This window comes from Oreochromis niloticus, linkage group LG20, assembly GCF_001858045.2.
Source record: "Oreochromis niloticus isolate F11D_XX linkage group LG20, O_niloticus_UMD_NMBU, whole genome shotgun sequence".
NCBI lineage: Eukaryota > Metazoa > Chordata > Actinopteri > Cichliformes > Cichlidae > Oreochromis > Oreochromis niloticus.
The window spans coordinates 27,096,601-27,119,975 of NC_031984.2; the positions used below are offsets into that span (position 1 = coordinate 27,096,601).

The following is a 23,375-nucleotide window of genomic DNA, read 5'->3' on the forward strand; positions in this document are numbered from 1 at the left end:
GTTTCTTAAACATGATGGTGAGTTCACTGCACTTAAATGGTCTCCATAGTTACCAGATCTCAGTCCAATAGAGCACCTTTGAGATGTGGGGAAACGGGAGATTGAAATCAGGGATGTGCATGTGCATAGTTATTTTAACACTGAGAAATGTGTTGACAGAGCACTAACGCATCGTCTCCTAAAGTAACAATGAAATCCAGGCCAATATTTACTTTTCTTGCCATTGCCTTTTTCTGCTCGCGGGCCAATCCTTGAAGCACATATGGTAAACAGCACTGTACTTGAGCACTCAAAGCACTTTATACAACATCTGTCACTCCCACCCAAAAAACAAACTCAAAAGGTCGTTTTTTTATGGAGTCATTTCCAGTCATCACTTTTATTGTGATATGCTGTTAATGCAGAAATGTTGACTGTTTTCATGTAAAGTGTGTGTAGCAGGAGGCTCACTGGCTGCAGCTAATCTGTCCTAACCATTAGGTTACCTTCAAAGTGTGCCCAGGTTTCTGATGCTGGCCAAATGGGAGTTGACCTATTCTACAGGCAGTTTAAAAACAGCATTTAGTAACTGAGAACACTCTTTATACTGAAATCTTCTCAACGATATTTTATCCTTAAAGTCAATGTGTCCATCCCTTTACTGTGAAGAGTGACTGGCTGGTGGTGGATAGAAAATCTTCATCAGGCTCTCGTAGCTGAGGAAGGTGACGGCGTTGACCGGAAATGCTCTCAGGCTGTTCAGCAGGAGGCCTTTGAAAAACACCCTCACTCCTTCTTCCCTCACGCTCACTCTCATGCAGTGCAGGACGCCGCTGTACTCCCGCCCGCCGGCCCCCGACATCTGGAGCCGAGCTTTCACTACGTCCATGGGTGTGGCAAAGGACCAGGTCACCACACCCGCGACGCCACCTGCCATCAATATCGCAAAGGTGCCTGAGGACAGAGAGGCAGAACTAAGACAATACTGAGACGCTTTCTAAACAAATAGTTTTCATTAAATTATTTGCCAAAAAATGTGCCAACGGTTTTCAAAGCAGACTCTCTCGTAGAGCCAAATATGAGGTTGATATAGTAAAATAGCCATGTGGGTTCATGTGTGTAGGGAAAATTTTAATGAGACCTAAAAATCCGGATCTCTGAACATAAAACTAACTTAAGAAATAAAGATGAATTATCATGAGTAACTAGATATTTATATTCAGCTTCATCGTGTGTGTTCACTTCATTACTGGATTCATGCGCTACAAACTGAAAGCCTTAAAGGTTTCAATGACTAATTCCAGTTGAGCAGCTTTTGTGAGATGAAGTCCTTTTTAAAATCTGTCAGAAATACAGGAAACTATCCCACTATGATATCCAGTATTATGTTATGATTGTGACTTTCTCTGACCTGGCTCTTTGCCATCTTGAGTGAGAACCTTACGAGTGACCTCGTAAGGTAAGAAGTAGAGCCCATAGCAGGGGACGTCCCTCAGAGTGAGGGCCAGGCCTCCTCTGTACAGACCCCTGAGCCCCTCCTCCCTCAGGATGACGGCGACGCAGTGCACGGGTCCGCGATATCGTGCTGACGTTGATTGACCCTGCAGACGCACCTTGACCAGGTCAATGGGTGCACAAACCAACACCTGAAAACAGATTGCCTCAAAGAGTCAGTCCACCAAAAACAAAGAAAAACAACTTCTTAATGGTTTTTAATGTGTTTTCATCCCTGGAAATAAAATAGTCCAGTGTGGCTGCTGAAAACTACTGCTGAAAGTCTGTATTCAAGTAGAAGTACTGTTAACACATCCATATTACTTGGTGCATCTGTTTTTTTTAGAGGAGAAGATTAAAGTAGCGTAAAGCCCAGTCATGGTCTGCAGAGTAAATGAATCTCAGTTATGAAACACGAACTGGTTTTTCATTTCCCTAAATCTCTTATCTGATTATCTGATTGTGAGCTGCAATCAGTGAACACTCGGAGGCCCCCTGGTGGTCAGATGTAACATTGCATGAACAAAACCTGAATTTCTGTGAAAGCAGTGATAATCCTGCTGTTTCAACATTTACTTTGGCAAGAGCACCAGCTTTAATTGTTTAATGCAGTTTTTTGTCTATTTGTTAGTTTTTCCTTTTTAATTTTCCTTTTGTTCTCTACAGAATTACACCACCTAACACTGCTGTTTTCAGCTCTTCTGTGTGTTTTAATCATCTTTAACTTGTAGAAAAATAAAACTGGCCACTTTTTATGTTTCGTCGTTTTTATATTGTGTTATTTTGTTTAAGAATGTTTTTTAATTTCCTCCTGAAAAGCATGTTGGATATCAAGGAGTTGTCATCTAGTCTTTAGAAAATGTCAATGAGGTAAATACAACCTCAACTGAACGACAAGACATGAGATATTACACTTTGTCATTATTTATTTAACAAAATTAAAAAAAACACACAGTAAGTAAACTGTGTGTGGAAAGTAAAATACACTTTTACCCACTCTGTATGAGTTAACAGTGTAAGTAGCAGCCATGTGCTGATAACCAGATGCCTTTGATTAATGATCACCGGTGAGTGTGAGCACCTCTCAGAGGAGACCAGCGTGGAGATATTTAGCTATGATGCACAACACAATGTTTAATGAGGAAGACAAACACACATGAGCACAGAGACCTCATACCAGCTGTCAGCACAGATGATTTGGGCTGGTTTTTCAGCCACAAGAACTGAGGATCTTACACAATAAGTCGATCATGAACTTCTTTCTCTTTATACCAAAATAATCTAGAGTCAAATGTGAGGAGCTCTGTGTTACAGTTAAAGCCTGGCCCAAACTGAGTAGCAGCAAATCTACAACAGAATGGCTGCGGAAAAACAGCAACAAAAAAATCAAGCTTTTGTCCAAAGTCCAAGCCAGAGATCCGCATGAATGAATTTCTGCAAACCTCAATGAACTGAAACAACCTTGTAAAGAAGAGCTGGCCACGCCTCCACAGTGATGTGAGAATCACAATCATCAGAAGTCATACAGAAAATGCTCACATCTTGTTGTTGCTACTTCTTCTTTGGCTTTATTTCTGTTGGATAAATGATGACACAGTGTAATATGTCATGTGCTGTTGTTCTGAAGTTTCATTTAACTCATTTTAAGACTTGCTAATGAAAAGATTTTTTTTAAAATGTCCTAATATGTCAAAAATGGTATTTGCACAATATTTCCTGAAAATGTACTTTTATTAGTTTATTACTAGCCTACATCCCTTCTTCAGATGCATAGCTGACTGTTTTTGTTCTAACCTGCATGGAAAGTTTTATTACTATAGTTTAAAAGATATAAAGAAAAAAAGTGTTGGGCCGCAGCTTTAAATGGTTAAATTCCAGTTGATTTCAGTCCCTCTGAATTTGTGCATGGTACTGTAGAGGATGCCACCACTGCAACAAGTCTGAAATTTCTTCCCGCCTAGATATTCCACGATCAGCTGTAAGTGTTATTAATCCAGAGTGGAAGCATTTAGGAAAGAGTGTGTAGAAGTTGCCACACTCTGACTCAATAACAGCAGCGCTCCAAACCTCATCTGGCTTTAACATCAGCACAAAAAACTGTGTATGGAAGCTTTGTGGGTTTGGTTTCTGTGGTTCAGCAGCTGCTATAGGTGTAATGTAAAGGTGATCCAGTACATTTGAAAATATAGCATATTTTACATAACTGCAGTGTTATGTAACACTGCCAAAGTCTGTCCTAGTGCAGTCACACTGACGCAGTAACGCCTGATAAAGTACTTCAAACGGACTTGGTGTTGTTTCTACTGTAGGTACGTTTGTTTCTCGTGGCTTGCAGCTAGAATGATGGTGTGGGCAGTGATTTTTACAACATGTGTGGTCTCCCGCAGCTCTGATAGATGAAGCGTTGTGCATACACACTTGTCATGGCAGTGACATGTGCAGCCAGAGAACATCAGGTGATCTTACCTGCACCAGGCCTGAGAAGCAGCCAGCAGTGAAGACCTGTGCAGCAGAGGCCGGTTTGCCTCGACTGCGCTGAGACTTAGTGAGGTAACCTAAAGCATTACTGTAACAGCCAAAGACAAGGGAGTTGGTGATGCCAGTGGTCAGCACAGGAAATGCCATGCCCTTAAAGAATCCATGGAGCTGATGTGATTAAAGCATAAAAGATCAGTGCTGTCTTATCCTAGTGGAGCATCACACTACATTACATCATTATTTCTTGCAAAACAATGTAGGAGAAATGTGATACCCACCCCTTCATGAGAATATGTTTTAATTACACAGTGAAATATCCCTTTATACACAGACTGGGCTTGGAGACGTACCTACAAATGTAAGAAGACATGTGAAATAATTAAAAATAAAAAACAATTAAGTCATATGTACTGGTTTCAAAGTGTCATGCAACCTTCACAGTGTCTAACGGATATCCTACTCCAAGTCCCAGTGCACCTACAACAACCAACAACATTTTATTTCTCCACATTCAGACAATTACTACTCTGTGTTACATTTTCTGTTGTTCTCTTAAAAACAGGGTTTTCCTACCTGAAATGCTCCCAGCTAAGAACTCCAAGAGAGGCATGACTCTTACAGTTTCAACTCTGCAAGAAAACCACAGTGTTTCAGATCTCATAAAGATAAAACATAAAGATGCAGCTGTCATAACTCAAACTGACTGGTCTGGCAGTCAAAGAGGTTAATGTGTGACTTCTTTTAGAAATAGTATTCTATAGGGTTGTATCATAATCAAAGTCCAAGGTGAAAATCCCACAACTTCAATTTTTTTTTCATGGCTCAGAACATGAATTTTCTTGAGAGCACAAACATATGCAGTCTGGCCGCAGGGCCGTGCAGAGACGTTTATAGGGGCGGGTGCTCAAAGTTAAAAAGGGGCACATCGAACCAGGCTGAATAACAACAACACACATTCATCAAGAATCTAATATGGGATCGCATCATACTATATCACTGTTGTGAGGTGGCGACAAGGCAAAGCAAACGTAGCCTATGTTTTACCTGATGGGTACAATGTTGCTGTTGAGGGGTTTCTGCTGCTCCTGCTGCTGATAGTGCTGGAGGGCAGGGCTGTGTTGATCTGAGACTGTAGACATTAAAAAGTTCATAGGAGAGATGGTAGCTGATTAAACAAGTGTCGTGAGATAATAACAAAATGCAAAGAACATAACAAAATGCGCTTGGAAACATAAGGCAACAAAAAACTGTGAGAAATAAACTCGGCTCTGCCTGTGAATCACTCTGCTTCTCTTCTTCCTTCCATCCCCTCATCTCATATAACACTCTCCACTTGCTGTCTATCTGAGAACAAGGCACAACTTGCTTTTGCAATAAACTATAATTTAATTATCCACACCTAACAATTCTTGCACTTTATAATAAAATGATGACAGAAAAATGTTATAGAAGCAAAACATTTCAGTTGTGCTTATTATTATTTTTATACTGGAATACCTCTCCAACAACTGGTACATGTGTTAATGTTACCTGTGCTCTTTGTAATCCAGCTGCTGAGGGATCCACTGCCTTTAGTAGCCTCACACAGCTCCTACTGTTTCCTCCTCATGTCCTAACCAGTCATGTCTGGACAATGTTATATCATGAGTACTAATTTTTAAAAAATCCATATAAATAAAACACACACATGCACGCACAGGGACATTTTAGACCTTCAGAATACTGTATATACTATGGGCATCATGGAGCTGATCCAGAATCCTTCCCTTATTATTTATTACTAGAGCTACAATAATAAAGCAATGAGGGGGAAAAAGTAATAAATATGAAATAATGTATTTATGATGATTCCATTTGTTTCACTATCCACTCTGTGCAGGCAGAAAGCTTATTACATTTTTAAACTGTAGAGATACAATAATTTTACTGCTGTAAAATCAGCATTTTAAAATATAAATCTAATATAATCTGTGTCTTAATGTATGTTCTTTAAAATACAGCGTATGTTTTTTAAATATTATAATTATAATAATCCATTATTATGTGGACATGCATATTAGATCGTTTTAAGTGAAATATAAGCCCTCCAGAAAGGCAGGAAAAGCCCTGTAACTTACTTTAAAACTAAATATGTTCCCTAAAACGGTGACAGAGCTACAGACCCATGACAGCCTCACCCAGTGAGCCAGCAGCTATGACCAGCACTACTTGTGCAGTTAATAAAAGGACAGGTTTGTCGCACTGTTACACACACAGCACGCTCTTTTGTTTCAGTTCGTCAGTTGCCACAAGACAGCTTACCAACGTGTACGTGATAAGCTAATACTCCTGTGTGCTGTAGACTACAGTGTGCGCTGTACACCTACTTACTGGTTTTGTCGCATCAGTCTGTGTGTCTGAGGTAATTTGTGTTTCTCCTACAGCTCCGGACCGCAAAAAATGCGCGTGCACTTTATGAGCTCGTTCCCGGCTCGTAACCAGCGCCAGGCACGTGCAGAGGGGGGGGGGGGGCTGGAGGGGCTTGAGCACTCGCCCCTTTCCTGATGGGTGCCCAGAGTGCCCTTTTGTTGAGGCAACTTTTAAAAAAAAATTTATTTATTTTTTTAATGTGTGTGTGCGTGCGGAGTCCTGTCTGTGCCCCTCAACAATAATATTTAACTATTAATCACAGTTTTGCTAAATAAAAGGATCTGGCTTGCATCAGTCACATGATTACTATTAACCAATGATCGCCCTTGACGGCAGAACGCGCTGGCGATCATTGGTTAATAGTAATCATGTGACTGATGCAAGCCAGATCCTTTTATTTAGCAAAACTGTGATTAATAGTTAAATATTATTGTTGAGGGGCACAGACAGGACTCCGCACGCACACACATTAAAAAAATAAATAATTTTTTTTTAAAAAGTTGCCCAACAAAAGGGCACTCTGGGCACCCATCAGGAAAGGGGCGAGTGCTCAAGCCCCTCCAGCCCCCCCCTCTGCACGTGCCTGGTCTGGCCTGAGTTAAGGCAGTAAGGCATTTCACACACACTCCTCACAATCTATTGGTATTTCCGATGATCTGATAAACATAAACTGTTATTGTGCTTCAGTGAACACAAAAGATTGTTTTGAGGGTTGTCAAAACAATAAATGGTAACCAAATCTTATTATAATTTAGCCAGGTTTAATCTTTGAAGATTGGTTAAAATGCAATAGCGTGTTCAGGAGGACAGTTCACTTTCCAGTTCTGTTTTTTTTCTTTGCGTGGTGTTTTTTAATATCCAGTTCTAGAAAAAATAAAAAAAATAACAGCACCTTGCCTACCTTTATAGCTGTAACATCCTCCGAACAAATTTGGTGACACACTCAAGTCATTCTTCGCTCTGCGGTCAGAGAGTCTCAAGTCCATGGACATAAAAGTCCACTTGTGTCACATGAGGATTTGGCCGCTTCCCAAGACCGCTTTGACCTCCTAGGACCTGCCGTCCACATATGTGGACATCACATTTTGGGTTATTTAGACCAAAATATTCAATTTTGCTCTACATGGGCCTGATATCCACTTACGAGGACATTATACTGGTACTGTTCTATCATAATTTTAAATGAATATCCTCATTTGTGGCTCTCATTTTTCTTAAAAACAAAAATAAGGTAAAAAAAAAAATCTGGTAATTCTTTGTTTTTATATTCATTGGGCCCCAATATGCCCAAATATCAAAGAGAAATTAAAAATGCATGTTGTGGAAGAGTTCGGGTCTTACACAGCAAAATCGCCAGTGTCAAATTGACACTGTGAGTGTTAAATTTAACACTAGAAAAGTGTCTATATGTGTCCACTCTTTTGAGTGTTAAATTAACACTTTTCAAAGTGTTATATTTTTAACAATGAGCTAGTGTTATTTTAACACTGCACAGAGTTAAAGATTAACACTGAGTTACACTGACCAGTGTCAAAAATATTCTACACTGGTGTTAAGTGTTAAAAAATTAACACCGAATAGTGTTGGTAGTACTTTACACTAGCCCTGGTGTTTAAAAATTCAACACTGAATAGTGTTAATTTTCTAACACTAACACTAGTGTCAGTCAAATCATTAATACTACCAGATTACAATAAACTCCCATTAATCTGATATCTCTACTGCTACAAGTAACCCCTAACATCTACCCATTACAAAGAAATACAAGACATTAACGTTCCAAAATACTTTGTATTCTGATACACCACAAATAAACAAGTTATACAAAATTACAGTATGGGACAATGTACATTTTGTCATCAGTGCCATTTGAAAATTGCCTATCATAAGGTCTATAGTACACCAGATCATCTACAGAGATCAGTGCAAAGACATCTAATCCATCCTCAATAACAAATGCATTTAAGTGATCATTGAAATATACTGTTGAAGCCTTACAAGTTAGAAGATAAGCAATGCAATCTAACAATTATATTGACAATCTTACTGAACAAAGGCATCTCATTTTCAACACCAGAACAAACATACATCCCAACTTGATATCTGTATCATGGTATCAGTTGACAAACAGTCAACAACAGATTGTTTTGCATGTGCATGGATGTCATTAACCAGTTCCTCCAATGAAACAACTAAACACTGCACAGTACTTTCAGGAACTCCTGATGATTGTACCTGAGCAATAACAGAGCTGCACATGTTCAGTATTTGCCTTTTTTCAACTGGAACCTGTGTAGCAATTGTCATGGGATGAGCCACATTTACAGGCTGTGAAACAGAGGTTCCATCGTTAGGTACAGGCTCAAAAGTATTGATGACCTCAGAGTGAAGACAGTCTCCATGTGCTCGGAGTAAGTGCCGCTTGTAATCAGAGTACGTGCGAAAGATAAATGAACATCCAGGCTCTCCACAGGTCAAACGTAAAAACCTTCCTGGGTACAAACCATGCTGGAACTTCAAATGTTTAAATAACACTGAGCAACTTGTGTGGTGTATCTTGCAAATGTAACAGATGAACATTTCCAGTCAAAGTGCTGAATAGTGGATATCTTTAAACTGTACAATGAAGACTTCCTCTTGTTTCCCTGACCCGAGGACTCTCCTTCACACTGCCAACATCAATGCCATACACGGTGGTCTGGATGAATGTGTAGAAGTTGTTCAATGCCTTGTCAAAGGACACGGCAAATAAAAAATGTGCCTTGAAAAGTTTTGCCTTGTCAAAACCTGCAACTCCCATCTGTGTCACACAGGGAATGACCTTTTGATCTAGGACAATGTAGAAACTCTGGATGATGTTCTTTCTTTCTCCAACACACAGGACGAATGGCTGAGTGGGGCCAGCCTTAAGAAAAGCCTCCGTGCTACCTCCCACCTGAGGGAGAGAAAGAAACCAAGTGATTCACATTAAACAAAATTGGTAATCTGATGTTGAGGCATAGCTGCCTGAAATTATGACAATATTAAAATGTTTCACTCTGCGCGCACAATTATTTTTGTTTCAATGTGTACATTTAGTTTTAATAGAAACAATAACATGTCAGTCCTGCAACACCAAGCCTGTCTGGGATAGATACATCTGCTGCACGTTGGATCACCTTGCCATCTTAAAATATCAGCCCTTGATAATTTGCATCTGTTCTCATCAAAAGAGAAATATACAATTCTAAAAATCATACCTTGATGAATTTCATTAGGTGGTGAGCAGCATCTGATGTGCTAATCTTTGAAGACTTCCCTCCCTTAGATGTTGGAGGTACAAGTGAAGCAGCAAAAGCTGGCAGCCGCCTCGCAGTCCCAAACTACAGAATAGGAATTAAGATCATCACAATTACTGTCATTTAAAGGACCACAGCAGTCATTTTTTCCACGTTATGTAATACCATGATGACATTTTAGACACCCGATAATTTTTCAAATAAGGCAGTTTTCCAGTGCCTTGGTATACAAATTTCTTTCTAGAGACTTAAAATCTTCTGGCCACCACGTGAAGTACATATCGAGTCATAACAATAGTAAGATCACGTAACTTTTTTTGTGTTCAAACTACATTAAATGTCATTTCAGGTTTAACATGTTTGTAAGCTTGTTTTCATACCATACACAAATTAACAGAAACCCAATGTGATTTAGAAAATGGACAGCTGTATTCCAATTTGTAGTAAAGGTTTACCGGTATGGTCCAGTGATATATTGTGTTGTGGGAATTAAGCAAATGCTGTAAAGGCATGCAAAATCTACCATTTCCAACTTACACTTACCACCCTCGTCAGAGTAACGCTGTGCAGAAATGAGCAGCTCATCCAATTCTGTACTCTGAGACAGATTTTTGCAATCTTTGATGATCCTTGGCTTGGTTGGCCACTTTGCAAGGAACTTAGCAGACACTTCCTCCCCAACAAACAGCATTGTGAAGTCTTGGTCAACCTTAAACACAAAGTGTAACAACAGAAACAACACATTAACAAGAAAACAAACAAAGGAACCACAAAGCTGTCACTAAATCATTTTATGCCTTACCAAGCCAGGTGTACAGAACTCTTGGGAAAAGGTCCAGGACAGTAGAAGCTGTGGCAGGTTCTTGAACCACTTTTTGCCTATGTTGAAATGTCACCTTCATGTTGTCTTTGACATGTTTCATGTCAGTTGAGTGCCTCTTCCTTGCATTCATCACCTGACAACAGCCTCACATTTGAACACAGGTTGCGAGGAGTCTTGGGGCTGTCTTGAAAAGCTGACTTTGATTTCTTCATCTCTTGTCAGGAACCAGCATATCACCACCTTCCAAGAGTAGAATAAGGTCAAGCATATAACACCATTTCTTTGCAAAATATCTAGCATGTCTAGTCCCTTTAGACTGAGCTAAAATTCATTTTGTTAAGAAAAAACATCCTTGGTCCATCTTTAAGTAGTACAAGCTGTGTAACATGACTGCAATACAGTATTCTCTCAATTATTGCAGGGGTCAGTAGAAACCATATTTCTATTTTTTTATATATTTTAAGCCATAAAAACCCTCCCCACTCTCTAACAAACCCTAATATAACCCTGTTATTCATTTTTAGACTAGAAAATAAGAATAAAAATAAGTGTACACATTAGTTTTGACTCTCACTGAACTAACAAAGCCAATCCCTCCACATGCTTGTACTCTCTTGTTACCTCGGCCAGGTCCGCGGCTCTGAACCGTGGTAAAGAGACCTCTGGCTAATACGTCGGGTTGTCGGGCTTGTAGCTTTACTGTCAGCGAACACAGTGTAAAGTCGAGTCTTAACAGCTTTCTTACAACCAGGCACTCCTTTTGGCGGCAGTGGTTATTATTATATTTACATGCTTTCTTCTTCCATTTCTCCTCGGTAACAGCTCCTACTTTCTCCCTAACTCGCGCTCAAACACACAACGTTCTCCCTACAGCACGGACTACACTGCCCATGAGGGCCTGTAACACTCTGCCCTTATTGCCTTCATATTAAATCATTTTTGGCTAATGACCAAAAAAAAGTCACTTCAAGGGCCAAATTGCATTATACTTCTTCACCTCAATATACAGGCCGCAAGAAGGGGTGACGTGGGCCGCAAGTGGCCTCTGGGCCGGGAGTTTGAGACCACTGACCCTAAGGCTTTGGCAGTTTAATTAAAAAATAAATAAAAGGCATTTAATAAAAACTGTGACATATATTAAGTAATATTCATTACAGTCTGCCAATAGCCAGATTATGCTAAATGAATATTAGGAAAGTAACTGGTACTTTGCAGAGTTCTAGCTAGCAGTAGCCCAGCTAAACAAAAAACAGTTAAAATTCAAATATGACACTTAAAGATGATGTATTTTGATATAAATACTATTTTTTTTACTAGTTATCATGTTACTTGTTCTAACATCAATCTAAAACTTAATATTTAACCGAATAAAACTTACCGCAGCAGCAAGAAAAAATGGCGACCGAAGATTCTGAAATGCGAAGCTCCACAGGAAATGAAGGTGTGGTCTAATTTAACACCCACAGTGTTAAAATGCAGTAACGACTAAAATCCACACCAACACTTTTCAGGAATCAACTCCCGATGTGTTATTTTAACTCGATTAAGTGTTGAACTAACTCGGAACTCTGTTGAATTCTACTAACACTGAAAAATCAACACTGGCATTTTTGCTGTGTAGGAGGTTAAATGTGCAACAGAGAGGACTGTTGATGTAAGTTAGTCTAAATAACCAGGTATAATATTAGTCACCCTTAGTTAGGCTGCATATGATTTACTTATATTTTAATTTAATATGTTTCATGCGTAATTGGAGTGTTTTCATATTTTGAGCAATGGGACACCTCGTGATGGCATAACCGTGCCGAGGAGACAGATTACCTGCATTCGGCAAGGCTGATAATTAAGGATATTTTCATCCATGAAACTGTCATAGCAAGTATAAAACCATAACTAAAAAATTAAAACCAACTTTTAAAAGAATATTATCTTATAATTGGTAATTATCTAAAAAAAAAAATGAGTGAGCTCAAATATTTAGTGAAATCAAGGCTATTATTAATTATAATAAATTTCTGTGTTTTTCGCCAAAGTCGTATTATTATTATTATTACTTTTTAAATAATTGTTATTTAAGAAAAGAGCAAAACAAAACAAAAATCAAAACCCCAAAAGCTGGAAACTACATATTAAACCAACTTTCCAAGCAACGTCATCACAAGTGGACGGCAGAGTGACGTCACCGCGGCGGGCGACGCAGCTTCACGTACCGAAAAAAATGCCGCGGTTCGGGTCGGCAGGTTGCTAATGTCTCCGGGCTGTCTTACAGTGGACCCTTACGTTTTTTTTAAACACGTGCAAAATTCAGTAAAAACGGAACTTCTTATCTCTTCGGTTGTCAGGTACAGCAGCGACAAAAAACGTCTTATCGAACCATTAAAATCACTACGAGGACCAGCAAGACTGCTGCTTTACACGAGTTAGCAAGTCGTACAGAAAATTAAGCGTCTAAATTTATTTTTGCTGAACTGGGGGAGCAAAACATGACAACTCTAACGAGGCAAGATCTCAATTTTGGGCAAGGTAAGGCCATTAAATGAATCTATGTACCAGGTGTGGTCTTTAGTTCGGAGAGAGTACTGTACTGTTACTTTTCCAATATAGTTGTCCTCCTTGTAAAGTCATGGGCATATGGGATCAGCATAAACCATGCTGTCACCTCACCTGTCACTGTCTGCCTCGGTTTTACTGTAAATAAAGTGAGCTAAGTAGGCGACGCTTTATTGCTGAATGTTTGCATTGGGTTTGGCGGGACTTGGTCACATTAGCAAGAACATGAGAGGTTTTATTGTTCGCATGTTTTCCAGTGGTTGCTGACATTCTGTGTGAATTCCTGGAGGTCGCTATTCATCTCATCCTGTATGTCCGTGAGGTTTATCCCTCTGGGATATTTCAGAAGCGAAAGAAGTACAACGTACCTGTGCAGGTACTGGTTTATGTGTTATTACTATTTGTTTGCAGCTGTTAGGTGTGTGCATATTAGTTTCTCTAATACAGGACTTCTGTTGGTGTGTTTTATTCCAGATGTCATGTCACCCAGAGCTGAATCAGTATATCCAAGATACACTACACTGTATAAAGCCACTCATTGAGAAGGTAAGCTATATCCTGAAAGTGACGGGTCAGTGTCACACAAAGTGTCATCTCATTTCTCCTCATAAGCTCTGATATCCTCCATTCGCCTCTTAGAACGATGCAGAGAAGGTGGTTGTGGTCATCATGGACAAAGAGCATCATCCAGTAGAGAGATTTGTTTTTGAGATTTCCCAGCCACCCTTGCTCTCTATCAGGTTGCCCTCCACATTTGAATGTTAACTAAAAAAAGCATCCTTACATTAAAATACATTTTTAGGGTGAGACTGGTCACTGACTGTTGCTTGTGTTTTCACAGCTCAGACACGTTGCTGTCACATGTGGAGCAGCTGCTGAGGGCGTTCATCCTGAAGATCAGCGTGTGTGATGCTGTTTTAAATAGTAATCCACCAGGTAATGTCACCGTGGATCACCGGAAGAGAAGACAATTACATACATGCTTATAACTTTTTATACTCGCCAAAAGTTTTGGAAAGATCTTTGAGTGATTTGCTTTAAGTCATATGATTCAGCACAAAGTCTTGCCTAAGCAGCTTAAGAGGATGCTCTACATTACCGGGGTAAATATTTGTGTTCACCTTTGAAAGACAGGAGGTGCATAAATTGATTTACTCATTAGTAAATGATGTACATTTATTGAAGTCTGTGCTTGCTTTTCTTCATTGCAAACACCACATACTCCTTTAAAGGCTTACAGACACAAACTCACTCATTCACTTGCACAATTAAACATGAACACACACAAATCTACCTCATCCGGGAGAGAAAACACTGTCAGAACTCTTATTGTCAGAAAGCCTTCCAAGAGGACAGAGTAAAGGTCAATTTTTATGTCTTAGTTTAGATTGTGTATATATATCTTATTTTACTTGACTTTGCCCTTTGACTGTACTTGAGATTATTTATATATTTTTGGATTTTAGATAGGGCTGCTCAATTAATCGAATTTTAATCTCCTTTACGATCTGGGTTTTCAACGATCATTAAAAATGACTGAGCCGATTATTAGCACCTCCCTCGTGCTTTACTCTCGCGCTGCTCCGTGTGGCAAATCGAGCGTACCTCTCTGCGTTTCGAACACGCGTCACAACAATTAAGAGGACCCGAGGGAAGCTCGGAAAGCTAAGCAGAAGTTATTTGGAGAGGAGAGGATAATGGCTGCTGAAGAAAGAATGCCGTTGGTTGAAAAGAGAGGTAAAACGACTTCAGTGGTGTGGAAACCAATGTTCCCTCTACGTTGCACACGTGCGCAATTGCGCACTGCTGGCACGGTCTCTGCGCACAGAAAATCTGCGTTGCGCACAAAAAAAATCTAACCTGAATTGAAATTAAAATTAAAACTTTAACAATTCTGTTTTGCAGTGTTAGTCAGTAAGTGACTGGCTGCTCCTGTATGGGATTAGAACGATGCCACCTTATCCTATAGTCCAGCCAATAATACGATTCACATTCGTATATACGCAGCCAATCAACGTTGCTGACAGGCTATGACAGTGTCCTTATGTGCCGACACCGGTGTTTTAGCTGGCAAAGCGGCGTGGCTGATGTGCAGTGAAGCCACATTAATGACAACGTGTACAACCATTGGAGATGTGAGCAGGACAGACGGAACAATTGACGGGAAAAGTGTGGACTTTATACCAGTTTTTGAATTGTGTTGAGAGGCCACGTAAAACCAGAGTTATGATAAAAATATTTGCAATGTTTGGTTTTCTTCCTGAATACTATCGTTGTTTATATTTACTGCGGGAAGAAACGGTAAAAACGGCGTTTTATAAGGAAAACGCTCGAAAGCGCTCTCCGCCTGTGAGCAAAAACAAAACCAAAAACCCCCCCACCCTTTCCTATTGGTCGAAAAAAGTACCGTGTCGACCAATCAAAAAATGATATGGCAACGTGGCATCTAGTTGTTAAGAAACGGGGGGAAGTTTTAGGAGTGACGGCGGTGCTTTGATATGTGAGAGATTTGCAACGTTTAGCGCAAATCTTGTGTAGTTAGTGTGTAGTGTAGTCAATAGTTTTGTTGTGTGTGTCAGAACAATGAGGCGGCTGCTGAATGTTACAGGTGTTACAGGAGTGATACATCTCCTGTTGTCAGGCCTGCAGGTATCAGGCTGTTGTTCTCCTTCATCTCATAGCGGACAGAAATTATTTTTTGGAGTGGCACAAATTATTTGTGTGGCATCACATTTGATGCAGAACAGCTGATTGTTCTGTAAATAGTTTGAAATGTTTATTTAAAAACGCCTTGGCTGCATTAAAAAAATAAATAGCTGCAAAAAACTTTGTTGTTTGCCAAACTGAGTTAGTTTTTTGAAGTAGTAACTATATAATTAATTGCCCAACATTGGTCATTATATACTGTATTTTACAGACAGAGAGTTATAGGACTCTCTCCCAGACCACAGACTCATACTCATAATACAAGTCAGAGCTTTGTGGGAAAAAAAGAAAGAAAGAAAGTTGTGTTTTCAAAATTGGAGTTCAAGTTATTTTTACTTCCAATAGTGTTAACATACTACACATGTCAATGACTAGATTTCTTTTAAATTTTCATTGTAAGTGGGCTAAAGCAGTTAATTAAAAGTAGTCTAACATAAATGTAAATGCTGTAATTTGATTATTTTAATAAACCATGTAACTTGGATGGATTAGATGCCGGCGCGACCGCAGTGCACACGTCTGATGTCGCTCACAGTGGTCCAAGGGACCGCTCAGGGAGTTTGTGTGTTCGCTCAGACACATGAAAAATTAGAGGGACCATTGGTGGAAACATTATGGGTTCGCGGAGTCAGACGTGGATCAAATATTGTGCAGTATTTTGAAGTTCACTAAACATAGATGTTTACATTTTTCATTTATTTTTTATATTGCAAACATTTGCACTGTAATCAGTATTTGCACACTATTTTATATTATTTTTTAACAATCTTTAAAGCCATTATTCAATACATTGTTATTGTTAAATAAATATCGTCAAATAATCGAGATCTCAATTTCAGTGAAAATAATCGTGATTATCATTTTTGCCATAATCGAGCAGCCCTAATTTTAGATAACATTTTCTTTAAAAAACCTATATTTTAACATGACACATAAATATAGTCAAAGGTTTAGTTTTGTTTGTTTGTTTTTCGACAGGTGTTATATGCAGTTAAAATTTAAAACATTCCATTTCTAAAATGGAAACCAATTGGGGTTTCATTTTGAAATACCTGTAGAGTTTTCTATATTTATTATTGCTAATTATTAAGACAAAAATATTTCTTATCAGATTAATTGATGGAATAATCAAGTCTTTGTCAGAAATCTATGCTAATTAAACTGGAAGTCCAGAGAAATGTGACATTATATTGCACACAAAGCGGTATGGGCTCATAGATTTGACTGATTGAACTGTTTTACTTTTTTTTTGTCACAGGGTGTTCGTTTACAGTACTAGTACATACCAGAGATGCTGCTACTCGCAATATGGAGAAGGTTCAAGTAATCAAGGTGAGGTGTTTAAATGCACTTACACAGAAACACAGAATTGTTGTTTACATGTGTTGGTCACATTAATGCGTTTGCCTCTGCAGGATTTTCCATGGATAGTCGCTGATGAGCAAGAAGTCCACATGCAGGAGCCTAGACTCATTCCACTAAAGACTATGACTTCTGATATAGTAAAGGTAAGCAGAAGCATCCCTTTCACTGATTCATTAATGGTGAATTGTTGTCAGCCGCATGTCCACATTGTTTGGTTGTTTGCCTTTAACAGATGCAGCTGTACGTGGAAGAGAGAGCCCAGAAAACATAGATGCTTTCTTAGCAGAAGCCATGCTGCAGGAGATCATCTGTGACACCAGGGAATCCCAGGCAGAATCTTCAACACAGCCTATCAGTGCTGAATTGATGAGTTGTTGGGGAACACATGGGGAGAGAGTGATGTTCCCTGTGAAATGTATTTTTATGAGGTCCATTAACTTTGCTTCTGGCGGCGTTAAAGGTTGGACTCGCACACTGGGTTGATAGAAGTCCTCTATCATCAGCATGGGCCATTTTCTCATTCCACATAAATGCGTGATTATGGTTCTGTTTGTGAAATCCTGGGCCGTTGGTTAAAATGTATATATTTTTTTATTTATTTCCCATTATGTGCCAGGAAAGTCTTTCAGCTCTTCATCACACTCCACTGCTAAATATCATCCTATTTGCTGATAGCAGTCAACAAGTCTGATATTGTCATGAATGTGGTCAGTATAGCTGTGCATCCTTGATGATATGTAATGTGTTTTGTTGTTTTTTGAATGGAGATTTTTAGGGTAACCGGATTGAAATGTCCTTGTAACTCTATGAAATTCAAAGGAAATCAGGAAACCAGTGTAATGTGTACCATTAACACCAGTCTGTAAACTGAGATAACAGCTTTATTGTTAGTGCAAAAATATTACTCTGTTTCTTTGTAGGCAGACTTATTTGCTGAAACTCCCACAGAGAGTCTGTCCTTATAACTCCACATGGAGGTCATCTGTCAGTCTGTCTCACTCTGTTTATTGTACGGTGTCTTAACTCTCTGTAATGTCCTGCCGAGCAGTTTCTTGCATGGTGTTACAGCAGCATCTGTCAGGAAAGCCTTCCTGGAGTTTCTGTGAAGTTAAAGGATTTCGGTGTGTGCATTTGCAACCAGTGGTAGTATTCTCTTCTATTGTTGGATGGCAAATAGAAAGTTTTAATGGAGCATTTGATTATTTTTTTTGTTTCGTTCACAGAAGTTTGTTTTAATATGTGAAAGTTTATTAAACTGTAAAAAGAAAGAAGCTGTACTGTAAATAAAGGTCTTGGTATAAGAATTCAAGGACCCAAACACATGACAGGAGGAAGAGTAACATCTGAAATCTGAATCTTTTAACAAGTTGAAGTCATACAAACAGGTGGTTAATTCCACCAGGGGGCAAAACAAACCAAGTGCTACAGGAGGAAATCTAACAGGAACCAATAATGTGCGAGAAATAAACTAACATAAGGAAAATGGGAAAAACAGTTTGAAAGCCGACAGCTCGGCTGTACAAAGACAATCTGCCATTTGGGAAATGATGCACAGGAGGTCTAAATACCACAGAGACCGATTAGCTACATGAAGTGTTGTACAAAGTAGTTCTGGCACAAGAAGATGCGTTTTCCTGTCTGACAGCAGATCACTTATGGTCTCCATAACAATGGCTAGAATACCACATTAACACATTTACAGTGCTTTTAAATGTAAATGGTTGGTATTGTTTGCACTATGATTCATAGGCATTAACTTTCATGTCAGTTTAACTCTTAATAAACTTACATAAAGCTTAAACTTAATTTGTATCGTTTGCAGGACTGTGTCATATGAAACCAAGAAACACTTAATAGATTTAAAATATTAAAACGATCTGATACCACAAAACACGACAGGCTCTCTAAAGTTCAGTTCATTAAGAAAACACTGAGGTTGTGTTTCATGAAAAACAGAGATAACTTAGATTGAGTTGAGGTTTAAAAATGTATCACTTTTTAGCATAAAAATAAAAAAGTACCTTTTTAAACATCACTTTTGTCTTTACTGCTTAGTGATGTACTGGAGTATGTGTGTGGAGTAGATGTGTTAAATACAAATGTATTAAAGGAAGTCGAGAGCCAAAACTGTTGAAGCTGCAGATGTTCAGAACAATTGGGAAGAAATCGAACAAACGCAGAAGGTCTGGATGAGTTTGAGTGTTACTGAACGACCAGCAGTAGGAAACATTAAACTTACTCAGTCATCCATTAACTTCTAAGTTGCTCCAGATTCAGGAAAAGTCCCCCCCACAGTCGCTGACCTTCAAATGTCTCACAAATGTTTGTCTAAACCGTTCCTCACCCTCAGTCTAAAGGTGATCTAAGACTCCTACAGCCCACAGAAATACCAGTCAGTAGATCCAAAGGTATCTCCTGCCCGAAGGATTTTATCTCTAGTTATCAGTTTGGACAAAAAAACACAGCCTGATATTTTTTGACAGTGAAGGGAAAATCTGATAATTATGACAGAATCTCCGAAGCAGGAAACAAGTACAATTTATCCCAGTATCATTATGAAGAAGGATATGAATTAATATTTTACATTTCATATAACATCATATAATGATATAACTTCATTTTCATGTGCAGTAATATCAGTATGAACCATGAATTTGTATATTTTCTGATCACAATAAATCCGATTCAGTCACAGCTCATTCTGCATATGAAGCTTATGCTTTTTTGGTGTGTTTTAAATCTCTTTTCTTTCCTGACCTCCTGGTTCCCCTACGGGCATCGATGGATGTAGTACCCCGTCATATATCCTATGATGTAAACAGCCACCAGTGCAGCTGCGGCTCCTGCTGCTTTTACTACTATTCCAGTGCTGCCGACACACATGCTGTTGCAGATCCTGTGAATGGGAAAGAAAGGGGGCAAGTTTATTTGGTACCTATGGTGGATGTAAGTGTAATTTTAATGGATTATTAACATGACCCCACTCTACACCTTTAAAACAAAGTTATACCACAATTCATTCAGAACTTGGAGCGATCCCATTTACAGACATACAAACACTGTCAAAAACATAAGCTCCCTGGAGGAAGTAACTACATATCATTTAAACTAAAAAAAATGGGGTGCAGGAAGTTTAAGTGAGATGGATACATGGATAAAACTGCATTACAACCTTTCTCCTACACTTGATTTAAACTGTATGATCAATGTCAAACTCATAAAACCTGGATTATTTTTATTAAACACATTTAACCTTTGTCAGTTTAATTTAGTCCTCGTGTGGTGTCACCCCAGCCGCTATCTGCTAAGTCTCACATCTGCAGTGAGGACTGTGAAGCCTCTACATTCATGTTGATGTTGTCCTCATTCCAGCGGTCGTACTGCACGCTGCCGGCACCGTTGGAGTCCATTTGGACAGTTTTCCTTCGCCTCGGGGGCCGATCTGCTCACTCACTGCTTCAGTGTTGAGCTTCACTGCGCTCTGAAACAGCGAGTTTGGACAGTTGTGTCTGCATAACAAAATACTAACACTTTTAGGGTATTTTAAAGTCAATCAAATATCCCGGGGCTAAACCATAGCTCATGACTAAAATAATCCGGTTCAAAAAGCAGTGACTGAAGGATTACAAATTCCATTCATATCCTCACAGTCTTACAAAATTTCTGCTCACCTGTAGGAGTCACAAACAGTCACCAGCCTGCTTAGGAATCTCTGCTCTCCGGCACTTATAAATCAGCGACTGAGACGAAGAGCTGTGCCTCAGCCTGTCATAAGTCCTTTGCTCCTAATCCATCTGTTGTTTTTGACCCTGTTAAATGACTCTTTCTCAGTGATAAAGGCCAGCTCAATGTGGTTTGTTAGTCTCCTGTTTCATCAGCGCCTGTGCAGATAGTGCACTGCTTAGCAAAGATAGTTGATTTTGTAGAGTTTAATGGTTTGGGCTAAACACAACAGCATGCAGGTTTACTCCTTGGCTTCACTGAAAAGGGGAAATGCAGTACTGTAGTACAACCCCAGTACTGTTTCAGACACAGGGGCCACATAATCTAACGATCCCTGCGACTTACTTTTATTACAGTACATACAATGTAATACCTCAAAAGAAGCAAGGGGATTTTTTTTACTTCCCTTGAAGTGTCATATTTTACGCTGAGAAGTTGAGTTCATGAGAATCCTGCATGTGAATAAAGTTGTTAAGTTGACTTAACCTGTCTGGTTAACATACATTCAAATCATTTGATCCTTGAAACTGGAAGGAAGAAGAATCGGGGTAGAAAACTCCAACACTTTGGAGTGGCAATCTGCAGGGACTTGCACTAGTGTTGTTTCACTCTGCTTTAGACATTCTGCAGGTAGAGGTAGAGACTCATTCATCATTAACTTGAATGGACAGGCACTGAGTTTGCCTGCAGCATATTTCTCCTTTCCTTCCATGATACATCTCCCACAAACCTAAAAATAATAAGCACTATTGTACTTCTTTAGATTTTCTTTCTAAGGAGCCAGACTTTCATATATTTTTTAACTGGTCTTGAGCAATAGTTCTCCAGGGTTTCTGCCGGTCTTTCAAAGTCTTTCTTTAAATATTGACTGTGTTTTCACTCGTTTTCCAGTCCAGTCCTTGTAGTTCAACATTTTAAGAGAAATATTTGTTTTTGTTAACAATGACCTTGGAATTTTAAAAAAAGGCACCAAAAAGACACCTAACTCAAGGGATGAACCTGTGTTGTGTCTACACATAACAGACAATGTAGCAAGGAACCAATGTTACATTGTATCTTATGCCCCCAAAAAGTTGACTCTGTTCATCTGGACACAGCGTTTTCAGTGGGAGAAACTTTTCGTCACTCATCCAGATGACTTCTTCAGTCTCAGCTGACTGCAGGTTTCCCCAGTCTTATAAAAAGAACATTTGCACAATGACCTCACAGCCCACTGAATGAACAATGGGCTGTGAGGTCAGTTCCTTGATCATTAATATGAAAATTGTCATGACCATTGATCAACAACCACTCAAACCAGTGATCCTCCCTGTCCAGGATGTGTACATCCTAATCACTGAAAGAGGTGTCAGCTGGCTTGTAGGTGTGAATAGACTGCAGTCCTGGCCCGACAAGTTAGCTCTTCTGTGTTGCGCCATCCGCTTAGCGGCTAAGTGGTGTGGGGGGGGGAGTGGTAGGCCCTTTATGTCAGTTAGGCTCTTTATGAGAAAAGGGAAAGACCATCTCTGAATTGAGGTGGGGGCCTAAGGGTACATCTTTCACCATCTTACAATGCTGTGATTGCAGCCATTCCCCAACTCTCTGTGAATGGTACTCATGGCCATTGATCAATGGTTTTTGATCAGTGGTTGTTGGTCAATGGTTATGAGAATTTGCATATTAATGATCAAGGAACTGACCTCACAGCCCATTGTTTATTCAGTGGGCTAGTTTTAGTTTTTGTGCAAATGTAATGTTTATAAGGTTTGGGGAAACCTGCAGTCAGCTGAGACCGAAGAAGTCACTTGGATGAATGACGAAATGTTTCTCCCACTGAAAACGCTACGTCCAGATGAACAGAATCGACTTTTTGCGATTTCCTTACTTGGATGATTGAGCATGCATTAAAGACATTGTATCTTATGGCACTTGGTTACTACAAGACTGTGACGAAAACACGGAATTTGTTCCAGTTTCTTTCGCTGAGTCTAAATACCAAAGACGACACAGTTTGGCAGGAATGCAATAGTAATTTTTGCAACGACAAGCTAATTCATGGTGAGTAGTGTGTCCTTAAAAAAGACCTGACATAAGATCTGAGGGATGCATCTGGCCCTTCAGCTGATCCATCTACTGTTCACTGAAGCTTCAAAAGAAATGGTCTCAGTGGAAGAGTCGCTGTCAGGAAGCCATTCTTAAGGAAGGGAAACAGAGAGAAATGACATTACTTATGAATGCAAAAGGAGGAGGTCAGAGGAGAGGTACAACAGTGAATGTCAACAGCCATCTGTATAACACAGTGGCAGCTCTGTCATTGTTTAGGGACACCTTTTAGCCAGTCTTGTCAAAACTGATGAAATTATGAACACAGAAACACAGATTTTGATTTTGATCCACCATACACTACCATTTGGAAAGTGTCTGATTGGGATCATTGCCATAAAGCCATTGCCAAACACACTGCCAATGCAGTAAAAGCATAACTGAATAAACACACTGAATAACACACAAACAGTGGAACACTAACAGTCATGGATTGGCCCCAGCATTAATAAAGCAGTGTGGCATCATGTTGACAGAGAACAGAACAA

The 23,375-nt window shown here is 39.4% G+C and overlaps 2 protein-coding genes and 2 long non-coding RNA genes across 6 annotated transcripts; 1 reads left to right on the plus strand and 3 right to left on the minus strand.

The window, feature by feature from the left end:
• Positions 1 to 347: 347 nt before the first annotated feature.
• Positions 348 to 5,355, minus strand: slc25a45 (solute carrier family 25 member 45). Its single transcript, XM_019350064.2, has 7 exons — positions 4,996 to 5,355; positions 4,525 to 4,580; positions 4,385 to 4,428; positions 4,230 to 4,301; positions 3,940 to 4,119; positions 1,391 to 1,625; positions 348 to 933 (listed from the first exon to the last, which is right to left on the minus strand). The coding sequence occupies exons 1-7, from the start codon at positions 5,100 to 5,102 to the stop codon at positions 638 to 640; spliced, it is 990 nt and encodes a 329-aa protein (XP_019205609.2). The 5' UTR covers positions 5,103 to 5,355; the 3' UTR covers positions 348 to 637.
• Positions 5,356 to 8,131: 2,776 nt separating this feature from the next.
• LOC109196064 (uncharacterized) lies at positions 8,132 to 12,078 on the minus strand. Of its 3 annotated transcripts, none has more exons than XR_002057526.2 (5): positions 11,840 to 12,078; positions 10,441 to 10,701; positions 10,182 to 10,347; positions 9,600 to 9,722; positions 8,132 to 9,295 (listed from the first exon to the last, which is right to left on the minus strand). It is a non-coding gene; the product is annotated as an uncharacterized LOC109196064 (long non-coding RNA). The 3 variants fall into 3 exon arrangements; XR_003215700.1 differs by having other exon boundaries at positions 11,083 to 12,078; XR_003215699.1 differs by having other exon boundaries at positions 10,441 to 12,078.
• Positions 12,079 to 12,639: 561 nt separating this feature from the next.
• On the plus strand, positions 12,640 to 18,386 carry mad2l2 (mitotic arrest deficient 2 like 2). The gene is made up of 8 exons (XM_003455315.4): positions 12,640 to 12,984; positions 13,269 to 13,387; positions 13,486 to 13,557; positions 13,651 to 13,751; positions 13,853 to 13,947; positions 16,976 to 17,049; positions 17,133 to 17,225; positions 17,315 to 18,386. The coding sequence occupies exons 1-8, from the start codon at positions 12,945 to 12,947 to the stop codon at positions 17,351 to 17,353; spliced, it is 633 nt and encodes a 210-aa protein (XP_003455363.1). The 5' UTR covers positions 12,640 to 12,944; the 3' UTR covers positions 17,354 to 18,386.
• Positions 18,387 to 18,419: 33 nt separating this feature from the next.
• LOC100698521 (uncharacterized) lies at positions 18,420 to 21,915 on the minus strand. Its single transcript, XR_001225365.2, has 3 exons — positions 20,754 to 21,915; positions 20,398 to 20,563; positions 18,420 to 19,978 (listed from the first exon to the last, which is right to left on the minus strand). It is a non-coding gene; the product is annotated as an uncharacterized LOC100698521 (long non-coding RNA).
• Positions 21,916 to 23,375: the final 1,460 nt, after the last annotated feature.